The sequence below is a fragment of the Pseudophryne corroboree genome, chromosome 2, assembly GCF_028390025.1.
Source record: "Pseudophryne corroboree isolate aPseCor3 chromosome 2, aPseCor3.hap2, whole genome shotgun sequence".
Taxonomy (NCBI): Eukaryota; Metazoa; Chordata; class Amphibia; order Anura; family Myobatrachidae; genus Pseudophryne; species Pseudophryne corroboree.
The window spans coordinates 1,000,807,107-1,000,825,826 of record NC_086445.1 but is presented as its reverse complement, the minus strand read 5'-3'; the positions used below and the strand labels follow the sequence as shown (position 1 = coordinate 1,000,825,826).

Sequence of the window (18,720 nt, the reverse complement as noted above, 5' to 3'; positions counted from 1 at the left end):
CCAATGGAAGGGGGCTGAGCAGACTCACCTGCAATGGACACGTTCCCTCCGATCACCTGGGCCTGGAAGGGACCCACCGGTGAATGCTGATTTTGCATGCTGCAGACGACTGAATCTCGGGTACAAAGTGGATTGCCGCTCAGCGATGGATTTGTGCGAAGGATCCGTTTCCATGGGCGATCGCAAGGAGATTGACAGGAAGAGGGCGTTTGTGGGTGGCAACTGACCGTTTTCTGGGAGTGTTTGGAAAAACGCAGGCGTGTCCATGCATTTGCAGGGAGGGATCCTGACGTCAATTTCGTTCCTGAACAGCCTGATGTGATGGCAGCGGCTGAGTAAGTCCTGGGCTGTGCAGGGACTGCACAAGGTCTGTTTGTACAGCTCTGCTACACATGCGTTCGTACACTTGCACAGCGAAAATACACTCCCCCTGTAGGCGGCGTCTATCTGATCGCAGCAGTGCAAAAATTGCCTGCTAGCGATCAGGTCTGAATTAGGCCCAATGATTGTATTGAATGATTTGCGAACGCCAATATGTTGGACAATTTCACATTGCCAATTCCCACCCAATAATGATAGGTATAGCCAAGTGGGGGATTTATAACACATTGGATTTTTCCTATAACCCTGCGATCAGTGAATTGGGAATTTGCCCGATTGATGTATGCGCTATATAAATTCATACCTTGGCGGAACCATGTTACACTGCAGGCGGGGAAGATTTAAAATATGCAGAGAGATTTAAATAGGGGGGCAGGGGGGGTATCTGAAATCTTAATTGCAGTGCAGATAATAAGAATTTACTTACCGATAATTCTATTTCTCGTAGTCCGTAGTGGATGCTGGGGACTCCGTCAGGACCATGGGGATTAGCGGCTCCACAGGAGACAGGGCACAAAAGTAAAAGCTTTAGGACTAGGTGGTGTGCACTGGCTCCTCCCCCTATGACCCTCCTCCAAGCCTCAGTTAGGATACTGTGCCCGGACGAGCGTACACAATAAGGAAAGATTTTGAATCCCGGGTAAGACTCATACCAGCCACACCAATCACACTGTACAACCTGTGATCTGAACCCAGTTAACAGCATGATAACAGAAGGAGCCTCTGAAAAGATGGCTCACAACAACAATAACCCGATTTTTGTAACAATAACTATGTACAAGTAATGCAGACAATCCGCACTTGGGATGGGCGCCCAGCATCCACTACGGACTATGAGAAATAGAATTATCGGTAAGTAAATTCTTATTTTCTCTGACGTCCTAAGTGGATGCTGGGGACTCCGTCAGGACCATGGGGATTATACCAAAGCTCCCAAACGGGCGGGAGAGTGCGGATGACTCTGCAGCACCGAATGAGAGAACTCCAGGTCCTCCTCAGCCAGGGTATCAAATTTGTAGAATTTAGCAAACGTGTTTGCCCCTGACAAAGTAGCAGCTCGGCAAAGTTGTAAAGCCGAGACCCCTCGGGCAGCCGCCCAAGATGAGCCCACCTTCCTTGTGGAATGGGCATTTACAGATTTTGGCTGTGGCAGGCCTGCCACAGAATGTGCAAGCTGAATTGTACTACAAATCCAACGAGCAATCGTCTGCTTAGAAGCAGGAGCACCCAGCTTGTTGGGTGCATACAGGATAAACAGCGAGTCAGTTTTCCTGACTCCAGCCGTCCTGGAAATATATATTTTCAGGGCCCTGACAACATCTAGCAACTTGGAGTCCTCCAAGTCCCTAGTAGCCGCAGGCACCACAATAGGTTGGTTCAGGTGAAACGCTGACACCACCTTAGGGAGAAACTGGGGACGAGTCCGCAGTTCTGCCCTGTCCGAATGGAAAATCAGATATGGGCTTTTGTGAGACAAAGCCGCCAATTCTGACACTCGCCTGGCCGAGGCCAGGGCCAACAGCATGGTCACTTTCCATGTGAGATATTTCAAATACACAGATTTAAGCGGTTCAAACCAATGTGATTTGAGGAATCCCAGAACTATGTTGAGATCCCACGGTGCCACTGGAGGCACAAAAGGGGGTTGTATATGCAGTACTCCCTTGACGAATGTCTGGACTTCAGGAACTGAAGCCAATTCTTTCTGGAAGAAAATCGACAGGGCCGAAATTTGAACCTTAATGGACCCCAATTTGAGGCCCATAGACACTCCTGTTTGCAGGAAATGCAGGAATCGACCGAGTTGAAATTCCTCCGTTGGGGCCTTCCTGGCCTCACACCACGCAACATATTTTCGCCAAATGCGGTGATAATGTTGTGCGGTCACCTCCTTCCTGGCTTTGACCAGGGTAGGTATGACCTCTTCCGGAATGCCTTTTTCCCTTAGGATCCGGCGTTCAACCGCCATGCCGTCAAACGCAGCCGCGGTAAGTCTTGGAACAGACAGGGTCCTTGCTGAAGCAAGTCCCTTCTTAACGGCAGATGCCATGGGTCCTCTGTGAGCATCTCTTGAAGTTCCGGGTACCAAGTCCTCCTTGGCCAATTCGGAGCCACGAGTATAGTTCTTACTCCTCTCCGTCTTATAATTCTCAGTACCTTGGGTATGAGAGGAAGAGGAGGGAACACATACACTGACTGGTACACCCACGGTGTTACCAGAGCGTCCACAGCTATTGCCTGAGGGTCCCTTGACCTGGCGCAATACCTGTCCAGTTTTTTGTTGAGGCGGGACGCCATCATGTCCACCTTTGGTTTTTCCCAATGGTTCACAATCATGTGGAAGACTTCCGTGTGAAGTCCCCACTCTCCCGGGTGGAGGTCGTGCCTGCTGAGGAAGTCTGCTTCCCAGTTGTCCACTCCCGGAATGAACACTGCTGACAGTGCTATCACATGATTTTCCGCCCAGCGAAGAATCCTTGCAGCTTCTGCCATTGCCCTCCTGCTTCTTGTGCCGCCCTGTCTGTTTACGTGGGCGACTGCCGTGATGTTGTCCGACTGGATCAGCACCGGCTGACCTTGAAGCAGAGGTCTTGCTAGGCATAGAGCATTGTAAATTGCCCTTAGCTCCAGTATATTTATGTGGAGAGAAGTCTCTAGACTTGACCACGTTCCCTGGAAATTTCTTCCCTGTGTGACTGCTCCCCAGACTCTCAGGCTGGCATCCGTGGTCACCAGGATCCAATCCTGAATGCCGAATCTGCGGCCCTCTAGTAGATGAGCACTCTGCAGCCACCACAGAAGAGACACCCTTGTCCTCGGAGACAGGGTTATCCGCTGATGCATCTGAAGATGCGATCCGGACCATTTGTCCAGCAGATCCCACTGAAAAGTTCTTGCGTGAAATCTGCCGAATGGAATCGCTTCGTAAGAAGCCACCATTTTTCCCAGGACCCTTGTGCAATGATGCACTGACACTTTTCCTGGTTTTAGGAGGTTCCTGACTAGCTCGGATAACTCCCTGGCTTTCTCCTCCGGGAGAAACACCTTTTTCTGGACTGTGTCCAGAATCATCCCTAGGAACAGCAGACGTGTCGTCGGGATCAGCTGCGATTTTGGAATATTTAGAATCCACCCGTGCTGTTGTAGCAGTACCCGAGATAGTGCTACTCCGACCTCCAACTGTTCCCTGGACTTTGCCCTTATCAGGAGATCGTCCAAGTAAGGGATAATTAAGACGCCTTTTCTTCGAAGAAGAATCATCATTTCGGCCATTACCTTGGTAAAGACCCGGGGTGCCGTGGACAATCCAAACGGCAGCGTCTGAAACTGATAATGACAGTTCTGTACTACGAACCTGAGGTACCCTTGGTGAGAAGGGCAAATTGGGACATGAAGGTAAGCATCCTTGATGTCCCGGGACACCATATAGTCCCCTTCTTCCAGGTTCGCTATCACTGCTCTGAGTGACTCCATCTTGAATTTGAACCTTTGTATGTAAGTGTTCAAAGATTTCAGATTTAGAATAGGTCTCACCGAGCCGTCTGGCTTCGGTACCACAAATAGTGTGGAATAATACCCCTTTCCCTGTTGTAGGAGGGGTACTTTGATTATCACCTGCTGGGAATACAGCTTGTGAATTGCTTCCAATACTGCCTCCCTGTCGGAGGGAGACATTGGTAAAGCAGACTTCAGGAACCTGCGAGGGGGAGACGTCTCGAATTCCAATCTGTACCCCTGGGATACTACCTGTAGGATCCAGGGGTCCACTTGCGAGTGAGCCCACTGCGCGCTGAAACTCTTGAGACGACCCCCCACCGCACCTGAGTCCGCTTGTAAGGCCCCAGCGTCATGCTGAGGACTTGGCAGAAGCGGTGGAGGGCTTCTGTTCCTGGGAAGAGGCTGTCTGCTGCAGTCTTTTTCCCTTTCCTCTACCCCGGGGCAGATATGACTGGCCTTTTGCCCGCTTGCCCTTATGGGGACGAAAGGACTGAGGCTGAAAAGACGGTGTCTTTTTCTGCTGAGAGGTGAGTTGGGGTAAAAAGGTGGATTTTCCAGCTGTTGCCGTGGCCACCAGGTCCGAAAGACCGACCCCAAATAACTCCTCCCCTTTATACGGCAATACTTCCATATGCCGTTTGGAATCCGCATCACCTGACCACTGTCGTGTCCATAAACATCTTCTGGCAGAAATGGACATCGCACTTACTCTTGATGCCAGGGTGCAAATATCCCTCTGTGCATCACGCATATATAGAAACGCATCTTTTAAACGCTCTATAGTCAATAAAATACTGTCCCTGTCCAGGGTATCAATATTTTCAGTCAGGGACTCCGACCACGCCACCCCAGCGCTGCACATCCAGGCTGAGGCAATCGCTGGTCGCAGTATAACACCAGTATGTGTGTATATACTTTTTAGGACATTTTCCAGCTTCCTATCAACTGGCTCCTTGAGGGCGGCCGTATCAGGAGACGGTAACGCCACTTGTTTTGATAAGCGTGTGAGTGCCTTATCCACCCTAGGGGGTGTTTCCCAACGCGCCCTAACTTCTGGCGGGAAAGGGTATAATGACAATAATTTCTTAGATATCAGCAATTTTTTATCGGGGGAGACCCACGCATCATCACACACTTCATTTAATTCTTCTGATTCAGGAAAAACTACGGGTAGTTTTTTCACACCCCACATAATACCCTTTTTTGTGGTACTTGTAGTATCAGAAATATGCAAAGCCTCCTTCATTGCCGTGATCATGTAACGTGTGGCCCTACTGGAAAATACGTTTGTTTCTTCACCGTCGACACTGGAGTCAGTGTCCGTGTCTGTGTCGACCGACTGAGGTAATGGGCGCTTTAGAGCCCCTGACGGTGTTTGAGACGCCTGGACAGGCACTAACTGACTTGCCGGCTGTCTCATGTCGTCAACAGTTTTTTGTAAAGTGCTGACACTATCACGTAATTCCTTAAATAAGACCATCCAGTCAGGTGTCGACTCCCTAGGGGGTGACATCACTAATACAGGCAATTGCTCCGCCTCCACACCATTTTCCTCCTCATACATGTCGACACACGCGTACCGACACACAGCACACACACAGGGAATGCTCTGATAGAGGACAGGACCCCACTAGCCCTTTGGGGAGACAGAGGGAGAGTTTGCCAGCACACACCAGAGCGCTATATATGTATAGGGACAACCTTATAAATAAGTATTTCTCCCTTATAGCTGCTATATATGTTTTTATATGCCAAATTAGTGCCCCCCTCTCTTTTTTACCCTGTTTCTGTAGTGCAGGACTGCAGGGGAGAGTCAGGGAGACGTCCTTCCAGCGGAGCTGTGAAGGAAAATGGCGCTTGTGTGCTGAGGAGATAGGCTCCGCCCCCTTCACGGCGGCCTTTCTCCCGCTTTTTATGAGGTAAAATGGCAGGGGTTAAATACATCCATATAGCCCAGGAGCTATATGTGATGTATTTTTTTACCATAAATAGTGTTTTCATTGCGTCTCAGGGCGCCCCCCCCCAGCGCCCTGCACCCTCAGTGACCGGAGTGTGAAGTGTGCTGAGAGCAATGGCGCACAGCTGCAGTGCTGTGCGCTACCTTTCTTGAAGACAAGATGCCTTCTGCCGCCGATTTCTGGACCTCTTCACTCTTCTGGCTCTGTAAGGGGGCCGGCGGCGCGGCTCCGGGACCCATCCATGGCTGGGCCTGTGATCGTCCCTCTGGAGCTAATGTCCAGTAGCCAAGAAGCCCAATCCACTCTGCATGCAGGTGAGTTCGCTTCTTCTCCCCTTAGTCCCTCGATGCAGTGAGCCTGTTGCCAGCAGGACTCACTGAAAATAAAAAAAACTAAGTCTATACTTTTATTCTAAGCAGCTCAGGAGAGCTACCTAGATTGCACCCTTCTCGGCCGGGCACAAAAACCTAACTGAGGCTTGGAGGAGGGTCATAGGGGGAGGAGCCAGTGCACACCACCTAGTCCTAAAGCTTTTACTTTTGTGCCCTGTCTCCTGCGGAGCCGCTAATCCCCATGGTCCTGACGGAGTCCCCAGCATCCACTTAGGACGTCAGAGAAATAAAGCTGCCCAATACTTATGAGTTGCAGGCAAAAGCAGCCAGTATTTACCCTGCATCAGTGTCCGCTCTTCCATTAGGCAGCTGCCTAAGGGTGCCAGGACCTGAGCGGTCAATCTGCTGAAGACATACCTCCCAACATCAGTGTGAAAGGAGGAGGGACATCAACCTCCGGTGCGCGTCCGAAATTCGGGGTGCGGCCTTGTGGTAAGGGGGCGTATCCTCGTGGTAAGGGGGCATGGCCTTGAAACAAGTTCCGCGATCGCAAGCCATGCCCCAGTTTTAGTCATTATGTGTGGGCATGGGCAGTACCCAGTGAGCTGCTACCCAAGCCCCCTGTCCCTCTCTGTCGGGTAATAGACACTGTGCGCATGCGCAGAGCATATATTTGCCTCTGCTCTGCTCAGAGCAGCGAGTGACAGGGGGGATCTCCAAACTCCCCCCCACCCCCACCGTGAGACACTGCGGCACACGGCTGGGACAGCGGGACAGATCGTGAAAAAGTTACGGGACCGTCCCACCAAAATCGGGACAGTTGGGATACCTGTGAGAAAGAAGTATTATGCTTACTGCTGGCGCAGCCGCACAAGTTATCCTTTATATATACCTGTTGAAGCCTGCCCCTCTGGCCATCAGTGTTATCAGCCGGGTGCTGCAGGCAGACAGCAGAGCGGGCATCACATTCCCATCCCTCCCCTTCCCCCTCACACAGCCGATTATACAAGCACTGCGTCCCAGGGTGTGCACCTGGAAAATGACTCATCCTATTGTCACAGAGGGCTAGATGCATCATCGCTTGGAAAGTGATAAAATGGAGAGTGAAAAAGTACCAGCCAATCAGGTCCTAACTTCCATGTCACATGCTGTGTTTGAAAAATGGCAGTTAGGAGCTGATTGGCTGGCACTTTTTCACTCTCCATTTTATCAGTTTCCAAGCAATGATGCGTCTGGCCCAGGCTTTGTTAAGTGTGGTTTTATGTATATGGATGGAAGGAGTGCTTTGGGGAATTAGGGGTGGTGATGTGCAGCTTTGCCTAGGGTGCCTAGGAACCTGGCACCGGCCCTGCCCTGCGTGCAAACAAAATAAATCCATTTGCAATCGGCTTTCATTACAGCATTGTGTGTTCAGGTGGAAACTTGCTACTTGGTTCGTTTTTTCTTGTTCTGTCTTGTGTGTGACAGTGTGTATCCACCTCATAAACATGAATACATTGGTGGTTATTGCACTGCAGCTGTGTATAGACGGGTTTATGATCATATTAGGGCTCTAACGCAGTGGTGTTGCATCGGGATACGATGCACGAAGAGCAGACCTCCTGATAAATACAGGGGTGTGGATAATTAGACCTACACTAAAAAAAGGTCTACAGTCAATAGGTCGACCACTACATTAGGTTGACTGGGTCAAAAGGTCAACATGGAATAGGTAGACAGTAGAAAAGGTTGATAAGGTCAAAATGTCTACATGAAAATGGTCGACACAAAAAAAGGTTGACACAATTTTTTTTATTTTGGGGGTGTTTTGTCACTTTTCGGCAATAAAGGGACCCCATTAGTGTACCGCGTTCCTTTGCATGGCTCGCTTTGTCACACCACCTGCTTGCATTACTGATCTGTGCTCTACGCCCTGGGGCTGCCACCAGCCCAACAAAGAGGCCAGGAAATCTCCATCTTCCGACAGAGATCCTGGCCTCATCACTCCCCCGCAACGGTGATGACACGTCTCAGTTTTGGGAAACGGAAGGCTGTCGCCGGCCCCGAACGGCATCAGACTGTCAGTCACCGACAGTCTGCTGCCATTCAGCGCCCAACATCGCAGGTCCGTACTGCGCATGTGCTGCATGGGTCCTGAACATGCGCAAACTGCCGAACATCGGTACTTTGTGTCATGAGCCGCAGCTACGTCGGTGGTAGGGTATATATACTGTAAGCTCCACTGGAGCAGGGTCTGATGTGAGTGACTGAGAGATTATCTGTACAGCCCCGCAGAATATGTGTGTGTTATAAAAATAAATAAAACTAGTAGTAGTGGAAAGCCATCGAAATCGACAGAATACTCTTCCTTCCCTCTTGTCTGAGACGTATAGTTGCAACTCATCGATCGATCACGCCTTCCAGTAAGGCTCTTACGTTTTTTTTGCTGTGGAGAAGACATTCTGCTAAGGGTAAGTATGTAATAAAGTATTTACTTTAGGGATGAGCGGGTTCGGTTCCAGAGGAACCGAATCCCCCCGTTGCGATTCGAGCCAGGATCAGAGTCCGGCTCGAGACTTTTCGCCTTACTCGGATCCCAAAGTGAGGTCGAACGTGATCTTCCCACTGCGGATTCTCATGGGTTTTGGATTCTAAACAAGTCCCGTGCATCGGCGCCATCTTCACTGCGGCTGTGGAGAGTGTACTGGACGGACGTGTCCGTCTCCAGTACTGTGTCTGGCGCGGTGTGGGGCCGGTGCTCTGACTGCTGTTTCTGAAAGGGTGTCCTGTCTGCTGTATCTGAAATGGGTGCTTTCTCTGCCTGCTGTATCTGAGAGGGGTGCTCTCTCTGCCTGCTGTATCTGAATGGGGTGCTCTCTCTGCCTGCTGTATCTGAAAAAGGGGTGCGCTATCTGTCTGCTGTATCTGAAAGGGGTGCTCTCTCTGTCTGCTGTATCTGAAAAAGGGGTGCGCTATCTGTCTGCTGTATCTGAAAGGGGTGCTCTCTCTGCCTGATGTATCTGAAAGGGGTGCTCTCTCTGCCTGCTGTATCTGAAAGGGGTGCTCTCTCTGCCTGCTGTATCTGAAAAAGGGGTGCGCTATCTGTCTGCTGTATCTGAAAGGGGTGCTCTCTCTGCCTGCTGTATCTGAAAAAGGGGTGCGCTATCTGTCTGCTGTATCTGAAAGGGGTGCTCTCTCTGCCTGCTGTATCTGAAAAAGGGGTGCTCTCTCTGCCTGCTGTATCTGAAAAAGGGGTGCTCTCTCTGCCTGCTGTATCTGAGAGAGGTGCTCTCTCTGCCTGCTGTATCTGAAAAAGGGGTGCGCTATCTGTCTGCTGTATCTGAAAGGGGTGCTCTCTCTGCCTGCTGTATCTGAAAGGGCTGCTCTCTCTGTCTGCTGTATCTGAAAGGGGTGCTCTCTCTGCCTGCTGTATCTGAGAGGGGTGCTCTCTCTGCCTGCTGTATCTGAGAGGGGTGCTCTCTCTGCCTGCTGTATCTGAAAAAGGGGTGCTCTCTCTGCCTGCTGTATCTGAAAGGGGTGCTCTCTCTGCCTGCTGTATCTGAAAAAGGGGTGCGCTATCTGTCTGCTGTATCTGAAAGGGGTGCTCTCTCTGCCTGCTGTATCTGAAAGGGGTGCTCTCTCTGTCTGCTGTATCTGAAAGGGGTGCTCTCTCTGTCTGCTGTATCTGAAAGGGGTGCTCTCTCTGCCTGCTGTATCTGAGAGGGGTGCTCTCTCTGCCTGCTGTATCTGAAAGGGGTGCTCTCTCTGTCTGCTGTATCTGAAAGGGGTGCTCTCTCTGCCTGCTGTATCTGAAAAAGGGTTGCTCTCTCTGCCTGCTGTATCTGAGAGGGGTGCTCTCTCTGCCTGCTGTATCTGAAAAAGGGTTGCTCTCTCTGCCTGCTGTATCTGAAAGGGGTGCTCTCTCTTTCTGCTGTATCTGAAAAAGGGTTCCTCTCTCTGTCTGCTGTATCTGAAAAAGGGGTGCGCTATCTGTCTGCTGTATCTGACAAAGGGTTGCTCTCTCTGCTGTATCTGAAAGGGGTGCTCTCTCTGCCTGCTGTATCTGAGAGGGGTGCTCTCTCTGCCTGCTGTATCTGAAAAAGGGGTGCGCTATCTGTCTGCTGTATCTGAAAGGGGTGCTCTCTCTGTCTGCTGTATCTGAAAAAGGGGTACGCTATCTGTCTGCTGTATCTGAAAGGGGTGCTCTCTCTGCCTGCTGTATCTGAAAGGGGTGCTCTCTCTGCCTGCTGTATCTGAAAGGGGTGCTCTCTCTGCCTGCTGTATCTGAAAAAGGGGTGCGCTATCTGTCTGCTGTATCTGAAAGGGGTGCTCTCTCTGCCTGCTGTATCTGAAAAAGGGGTGCTCTCTCTGCCTGCTGTATCTGAGAGGGGTGCTCTCTCTGCCTGCTGTATCTGAAAAAGGGGTGCGCTATCTGTCTGCTGTATCTGAAAGGGGTGCTCTCTCTGCCTGCTGTATCTGAAAAAGGGGTGCTCTCTCTGCCTGCTGTATCTGAGAGGGGTGCTCTCTCTGCCTGCTGTATCTGAAAAAGGGGTGCTCTCTCTGCCTGCTGTATCTGAGAGAGGTGCTCTCTCTGCCTGCTGTATCTGAAAAAGGGGTGCGCTATCTGTCTACTGTATCTGAAAGGGGTGCTCTCTCTGCCTGCTGTATCTGAAAGGGCTGCTCTCTCTGTCTGCTGTATCTGAAAGGGGTGCTCTCTCTGCCTGCTGTATCTGAGAGGGCTGCTCTCTCTGCCTGCTGTATCTGAAAAAGGGGTGCTCTCTCTGCCTGCTGTATCTGAGAGGGGTGCTCTCTCTGCCTGCTGTATCTGAAAAAGGGGTGCGCTATCTGTCTGCTGTATCTGAAAGGGGTGCTCTCTCTGCCTGCTGTATCTGAAAGGGGTGCTCTCTCTGTCTGCTGTATCTGAAAGGGGTGCTCTCTCTGTCTGCTGTATCTGAAAGGGGTGCTCTCTCTGCCTGCTGTATCTGAAAGGGGTGCTCTCTCTGTCTGCTGTATCTGAAAGGGGTGCTCTCTCTGTCTGCTGTATCTGAAAGGGGTGCTCTCTCTGCCTGCTGTATCTGAGAGGGGTGCTCTCTCTGCCTGCTGTATCTGAGAGGGGTGCTCTCTCTGCCTGCTGTATCTGAAAAAGGGGTGCTCTCTCTGCCTGCTGTATCTGAGAGGGGTGCTCTCTCTGCCTGCTGTATCTGAAAAAGGGTTGCTCTCTCTGCCTGCTGTATCTGAGAAAGGGTTGCTCACTCTGCCTGCTGTATCTGAGAGGGGTGCTCTCTCTGCCTGCTGTATCTGAAAAAGGGGTGCTCTCTCTGCCTGCTGTATCTGAGAGGGGTGCTCTCTCTGCCTGCTGTATCTGAAAAAGGATTGCTCTCTCTGCCTGCTGTATCTGAGAGGGGTGCTCTCTCTGCCTGCTGTATCTGTATAAGGGGTGCTCTCTATGCCTGCTGTATCTGAAAGGGGTGTTCTCTCTGCCTGCTGTATCTGAAAAAGGGTTCCTCTCTCTGTCTGCTGTATCTGAAAAAGGTGTGTTCTCTCTGCCTGCTGTATCTGAAAAAGGGGTGCTCTCTCTGCCTGCTGTATCTGAAAGGGGTGCTCTCTCTGCCTGCTGTATATGAAAAAGGGGTGCTCTCTCTGCCTGCTGTATCTGAAAGGGGTGCTCTCTCTTTCTGCTGTATCTGAAAAAGGGGTGCTCTCTCTGCCTGCTGTATCTGGAAGGGGTGCTCTCTGTCTGCTGTATCTGAAAAAGGGTTGCTCTTCCTGTCTGCTGTATCTGACAAAGGGGTGCTCTATCTGTCTGCTGTATCTGAAAGGGGTGTTCTATCTGTCTGCTGTATCTGAAAGGGGTGCTCTCTCTGCCTGCTGTATCTGAAAAAGGGTTCCTCTCTCTGTCTGCTGTATCTGACAAAGGGGTGCTCTGTCTGCTGTACCTGTAAAGGGGTGCTCTCTCTGCCTGCTGTATCTGAAAGGGGTGATCTGTCTGTCCATCCAAGGGCTTTGACCCGGTATAAAATCAAAATAATAAAAGCTAAGAACAAAAGCCTAAAATTATAATTATAAAGAAAAAATGATGTTTGTTTTTGTGCTGTAACCCAGTGTACTATACAATTTTTATTTTATTTTCATAAGTACTGTGACACTGCCAGTCAGACCGCAGTATATTATTTCCTACTCATAAACGTATCGTGCGACGCTGTCGGTGAAGTCAACCGCAGTGTGTAATTATTATATATATTTCTGACTCATTTGTGCGACACTGTAACTGCCGGTGTGTGATATAAAAAAATAATACATATTTTTTACTCATTTGTGTGACACTGGAACCGCAGTGTGTGATATAAAAAAATAATATATATATATATCTTTTTATTTAAATTAATATTTTGTGCTGCTCCGTCCATCTAGGGGTGTTCTGTCAGTCCACCCAAAATAAAAAAACATCCTTTTTTTTAATATATTTTGTGCTGTATCCTCCGAGTATACATCCAGGTGTGCTCCATCCATTTCAGGGTGCTGTATCCATAGCTCATATTCTTACTGTATGTTAGAACTTATTGTCCTATTTTCATAATTCTTCTTATCACCACATTGTGAGTAATTAAAATTAATAATAATTATATATTAACTAAATGTAAAAAAAAAAAAATAACTAAACCCTCCACACTTGTATAGAGAACCTTCTGAATATCAAAGATGTTTTCGAGGAACAGAAGAACTTGATAAAAAATAAATTAAAATCATGATTACAGCATCTAAAATATTGTCTTATTTTTATTCTTCTTTGCCTTAATCATCTTTTTGTGAACTAAAATCTTGAGGCTTGCCTAATGCGGTTTTTTAAATACATTAATTTTTTTTTTATATTTGTGCTGTATCCTCCCAGCATACATCCGGGTGTGCTCCGTCCATTTCAGGGTGCTGTGTCGGCATTTAAAAATATATTGTTAACTGCCAGGTGTTTGCTGCCCACTGCTGACGCTTAGCTTAGTCATCCAGCTACCTCAGTGCAACCTTGTGGCCTAAACTGGATATAAGCGATATTGTGAGCTGTGAGGTGTTCAGAATAGACTGGAAATGGTTGGAAATGAATGCTATTGAGGTTAATAATACTGTAGGAACAAAAACACCCCCAAATTCTGTTATTTTAGCTGTTTTTATGAATTAAAAAAAAAAAATACAGGTCCAAAACCAAAACCAGCAAGGGCGGTTTTGGCAAAACCAATACAAATCCAAAACACGAAGGCGATCCAAAACCAAAACACTAAACCCGAAAAATGGCCCGACACACACACACACCCCCTACTTTATGACTGATCACAGAACACCATGCACACACCAAGCCTGACACTGCACTGAGTGCCTTATGTAGATAAAGGCAACGATCCCCTTCTCAAGGTAAACATATAAACTGGATATATTAAATCTAATGGTAGAGCAATGTTTACATTACTAGCGCACGCGTCTCCCATAGTCTTTATATGGGAACTTTGGTGCTACGCAACGCCCGAACCGTTGCCCCAATCTCATTTTTCTCTTTGACTGGCACATCTAAATGGTAAGACCTTTATTTTAATACCTCAACCATATTTTTACGTTCAACCGTTCTATCAAAATAGGTCTCACGGTAAAACCTTATAGAATTAATATATGCTGTAGATTATAAATGGATGGAACCAGCTAGAGAGATAGGGGTACATTTACTAAGGTGGGAGTTTTTTAGAACAGGTAATGTTGCCCATAGCAACCAATCAGAATCTTTTATCTTCTAGAAGCAGCTAGTTAAATGTTACGTAGAATCTGATTGGTTGCTATGAGCAATATCCCTAGTTCTAAAAAAACTCCCACCTTAGTAAATTTACCCCATAGTATCTGCAGCTTTAACATTTATTCCAAGAAAATGAATAGTTATTTCTGTGCCAGTGGTCCCCGCAGGAAATACAGCAGATATCAGCGATAACTTTCTCCAGGGTTCATTTTAAACTAATACTAATGATGGTTATATCTCGTTATCTGCATTAGAAATGTCACCGTAACATAAATCACCATTGCAGCACACATGATAACATATACTGTAACGTTCCGCTTGGATAAGACTAGTTCCATACCCGGCATGTTGCAACATATACTGTATATTAACTCAGTGACTGCCAGGCAGTGCAGCAACACATGGCACAGTACAGTGAGTGGGTAAGACGGTTCCGGTATGAATGGTCGACCATGTTATGGTCGACAGTCATTAGGTAGACCACTATTGGTTGACATTGACATGGTCGACACATGAAAGGTCGACACATGAAAGGTCGACACGTGAAAAGGTCGACATGAGTTTTTTAACTTTTTTTTGTGTCGTTTTTTTGCGTAAAGTGACTGGGAACCCCAATTAGTGCACCGCGTCCCCTCGCATGGCTCGCTTTGCTCGCCATGCTTCGGGCATGGTGCCTTCGCTCAGCTACCGCTTCGCTCGGCACACTTTACCGTTCCAATCGTAGTCCATGTGGATCGTAAAGTATGGAAAAGTTCCCCAAAAGAAATAAAAAAAACAAACAAACTCATGTCGACGTTTTCATGTGTCGACCTTTTCATGTGTCGGCCATTTTCATGTGTCGGCCACGTGTCCATGTCGACCATGTCAATGTCGACCAATAGTGGTCGACCTAATGACTGTCGACCATAACATGGTCGACTATGTGAACGGATACCGGGTAAGAGACCAGACCCCGGGGGTGGGGGGGGGGAACATACTTGTAAATGAAATGCCAGCATTATTGATGAGGACATCCAGCCCTCCATACTTCTTTCTCAGGAAGTCGCGCAGAGCCCGGATACTGCTCAGGTCATTGATGTCCAGCTGGTGGAAGAGGGGGCACAAACCTTCCTTCTCCTTTAGTGCCCTGATAGCTTCCTCCCCCAGCTGGGGGTTCCTGGCGGTCATATACACGTCTCCCTGGAACTGCTTACACAAGGCCCTCACTACAGCCAGGCCGACTCCTTTATTGCTCCCTGTGACTACTGCCACCCGTACTCCAGCCATGCTGCCAGTCAGTGTGTGCCGCACAAAAGCTGGAGACGATCTGCAGGATCTGATACAGCCAGTACACTACACAGGATACACTGGTCCTGCAGGTATTTATTATAATAGCTCCACCCAACAAATGTAACTGTAAGATTTTCCCCATCCTCCACGCACAGAGAGAATAAACTGCTGCCTGTACAACCAGACATGAATGCTTATATTGTCACCTAGTGGTAAAAAATAAGAATTTACTTACCGATAATTCTATTTCTCGTAGTCCGTAGTGGATGCTGGGGACTCCGTCAGGACCATGGGGATTAGCGGCTCCGCAGGAGACAGGGCACAAAAGTAAAAGCTTTAGGACTACCTGGTGTGCACTGGCTCCTCCCCCTATGACCCTCCTCCAAGCCTCAGTTAGGGTACTGTGCCCGGACGAGCGTACACAATAAGGAAGCATTTTGAATCCCGGGTAAGACTCATACCAGCCACACCAATCACACTGTACAACCTGTGATCTGAACCCAGTTAACAGCATGATAACAGCGGAGCCTCTGAAAAGATGGCTCACAACAATAATAACCCGATTTTTGTAACAATAACTATGTACAAGTATTGCAGACAATCCGCACTTGGGATGGGCGCCCAGCATCCACTACGGACTACGAGAAATAGAATTATCGGTAAGTAAATTCTTATTTTCTCTGACGTCCTAAGTGGATGCTGGGGACTCCGTCAGGACCATGGGGATTATACCAAAGCTCCCAAACGGGCGGGAGAGTGCGGATTACTCTGCAGCACCGAATGAGAGAACTCCAGGTCCTCCTCAGTCAGGGTGTGCCCCTGACCAAGTAGCTGCTCGGCAAAGTTGTAAAGCCGAGACCCCTCGGGCAGCCGCCCAAGATGAGCCCACCTTCCTTGTGGAATGGGCATTTACATATTTTGGCTGTGGCAGGCCTGCCACAGAATGTGCAAGCTGAATTGTATTACACATCCAACTAGCAATCGTCTGCTTAGAAGCAAGAGCACCCAGTTTATTGGGTGCCTACAGGATAACAGCAAGTCAGTTTTCCTGACTCCAGCCGTCCTGGAAACCTATATTTTCAGGGCCCTGACAACATCTAGCAACTTGGAGTCCTCCAAGTCCCTAGTAGCCGCAGGTACCACAATAAGCTGGTTCAGGTGAAACACTGACACCACCTTAGGGAGAAACTGGGGACGAGTCCGCAGCTCTGCCCTGTCCGAATGGACAATCAGATATGGGCTTTTGTGAGACAAAGCCGCCAATTCTGACACTCGCCTGGCCGAGGTCAGGGATAACAGCATGGTCACTTTCCATGTGAGATATTTCAAATCCACAGATTTGAGCGGTTTAAACCAATGTGATTTGAGGAATCCCAGAACTACGTTGAGATCCCACAGTGCCACTGGAGGCACAAAAGGGGGTTGTATATGCAGTACTCCCTTGACGAACTTCTGGACTTCAGGAACTGAAGCCAATTCTTTCTGGAAGAAAATCGACAGGGCCGAAATTTGAACCTTAATGGACCCCAATTTGAGGCCCATAGACACTCCTGTTTGCAGGAAATGCAGGAATCGACCGAGTTGAAATTTCTTCGTGGGGCCTTCCTGGCCTCACACCACGCAACATATTTTCGCCACATGTGGTGATAATGTTGTGCGGTCACCTCCTTCCTGGCTTTGACCAGGGTAGGAATGACCTCTTCCGGAATGCCTTTTTCCCTTAGGATCCGGCGTTCAACCGCCATGCCGTCAAACGCAGCCGCGGTAAGTCTTGGAACAGACATGGTACTTGCTGAAGCAAGTCCCTTCTTAGCGGCAGAGGCCATGAGTCCTCTGTGAGTATCTCTTGAAGTTCCAGGTACCAAGTCCTTCTTTTTGGCCAATCCGGAGCCACGAGTATAGTTCTTACTCCTCTACGTCTTATAATTCTCAGTACCTTGGGTATGAGAAGCAGAGGAGGGAACACATACACTGACTGGTATACCCACGGTGTTACCAGAGCGTCCACAGCTATTGCCTGAGGGTCTCTTGACCTGGCGCAATACCTGTCCAGTTTTTTGTTCAGGCGGGACGCCATCATGTCCACCTTTGGTCTTTCCCAATGGTTCACAATCATGTGGAAGATTTCCCGATGAAATCCCCACTCTCCCGGGCGTCGGAATGAACACTGCTGACAGTGCTATCACCTGATTTTCCGCCCAGCGAAGAATCCTTGCAGTTTCTGCTATTGCCCTTCTGCTTCTTGTGCCGCCCTGTCTGTTTACGTGGGCGACTGCCGTGATGTTGTCCCACTGGATCAATACCGGCTGACCTTGAAGCAGAGGTCTTGCTAAGCTTAGAGCATTGTAACTTGCCCTTAGCTCCAGTATATTTATGTGGAGAGAATTCTCCAGACTTGATCACACTCCCTGGAAATTTTTTCCCTGTGTGACTGCTCCCCAGCCTCTCAGGCTGGCATCCCTGGTCACCAGGACCCTTCCTGAATGCCGAATCTGCGGCCCATTAGTAGATGAGTACTTTGCAGCCACCGCAGAAGAAACACCCTTGTCCTTGGAGACAGGGTTATCCGCTGATGCATCTGAAGATGCAATCCGGACCATTTTTCCAGCAGATCCCACTGAAAAGTTCTTGCGTGAAAACTGCCGAATGGAATCGCTTCGTAAGAAGCCACCATTTTTCCCAGGACCCTTGTGCAATGATGCACTGACACTTTTCCTGGTTTTAGGAGGTTCCTGACTAGCTCGGATAACTCCCTGGCTTTCTTCTCCGGGAGAAACACCCTTTTCTGGACTGTGTCCAGAATCATCCCTAGGAACAGCCGATGTGTCGTCGGAAACAACTGCGGTTTTGGAATATTTAGAATCCACCCGTGCTGTCGTAGAACTACTTGAGATAGTGCTACTCCGACCTCCAACTGTTCTCTGGACCTTGCTCTTATCAGGAGGTCGTCCATTTTCTTTGAAGAAGAATCATCATTTCGGCCATTACCTTGGTAAAGACCCGGGGTGCCGTGGACAATCCAAACGGCAGCGTCTGAAACTGATAGTGACAGTTCTGTACCACGAACCTGAGGAACCCTTGGTGAGAAGGGCAAATTGGGACATGGAGGTACAGTAAGTATCCCTGATGTCCCGGGACACCCTATAGTCCCCTTCTTCCTGGTTCGCTATCACTGCTCTGAGTGACTCCATCTTGATTTGAACCTTTGTAAGTGTTCAAATATTTCAGATTTAGAATAGGTCTCACCGAGCCTTCTGGCTTCAGTACCACAACATAGTGTGGAATAATACCCCTTTCCTTGTTGTAGGAGGGGTACTTTGATTATCACCTGCTGGGAATACAGCTTGTGAATTGTTTCCAATACTGCCTCCCTGTCGGAGGGAGACGTTGGTAAAGCAGACTTCAGGAACCTGCGAGGGGGAAACGTCTCGACTTTCCAATCTGTACCCCTGGGATCCTACTTGTAGGATCCAGGGGTCCTGTACGGCCCCAGCGTCATGCTGAGAAACTTGGCAGAAGCGGTGGAGGCTTC

The 18,720-nt window shown here is 48.9% G+C and overlaps 1 protein-coding gene across 1 annotated transcript in view; it reads right to left on the bottom strand.

Moving 5' to 3' along the window:
* The window catches only part of LOC135050236 (carbonyl reductase [NADPH] 1-like), a 28,710-nt gene extending 13,454 nt beyond the window's left edge, over positions 1–15,256 (bottom strand). Inside the window, exon 1 of the mRNA XM_063956534.1 lies at positions 14,897–15,256. Coding sequence (XP_063812604.1) covers positions 14,897–15,185 — 289 coding nt within the window. The 5' untranslated portion in view covers positions 15,186–15,256. The remainder of the gene's footprint in view (positions 1–14,896) is intronic.
* Between the last annotated feature and the right edge of the window lie 3,464 nt (positions 15,257–18,720).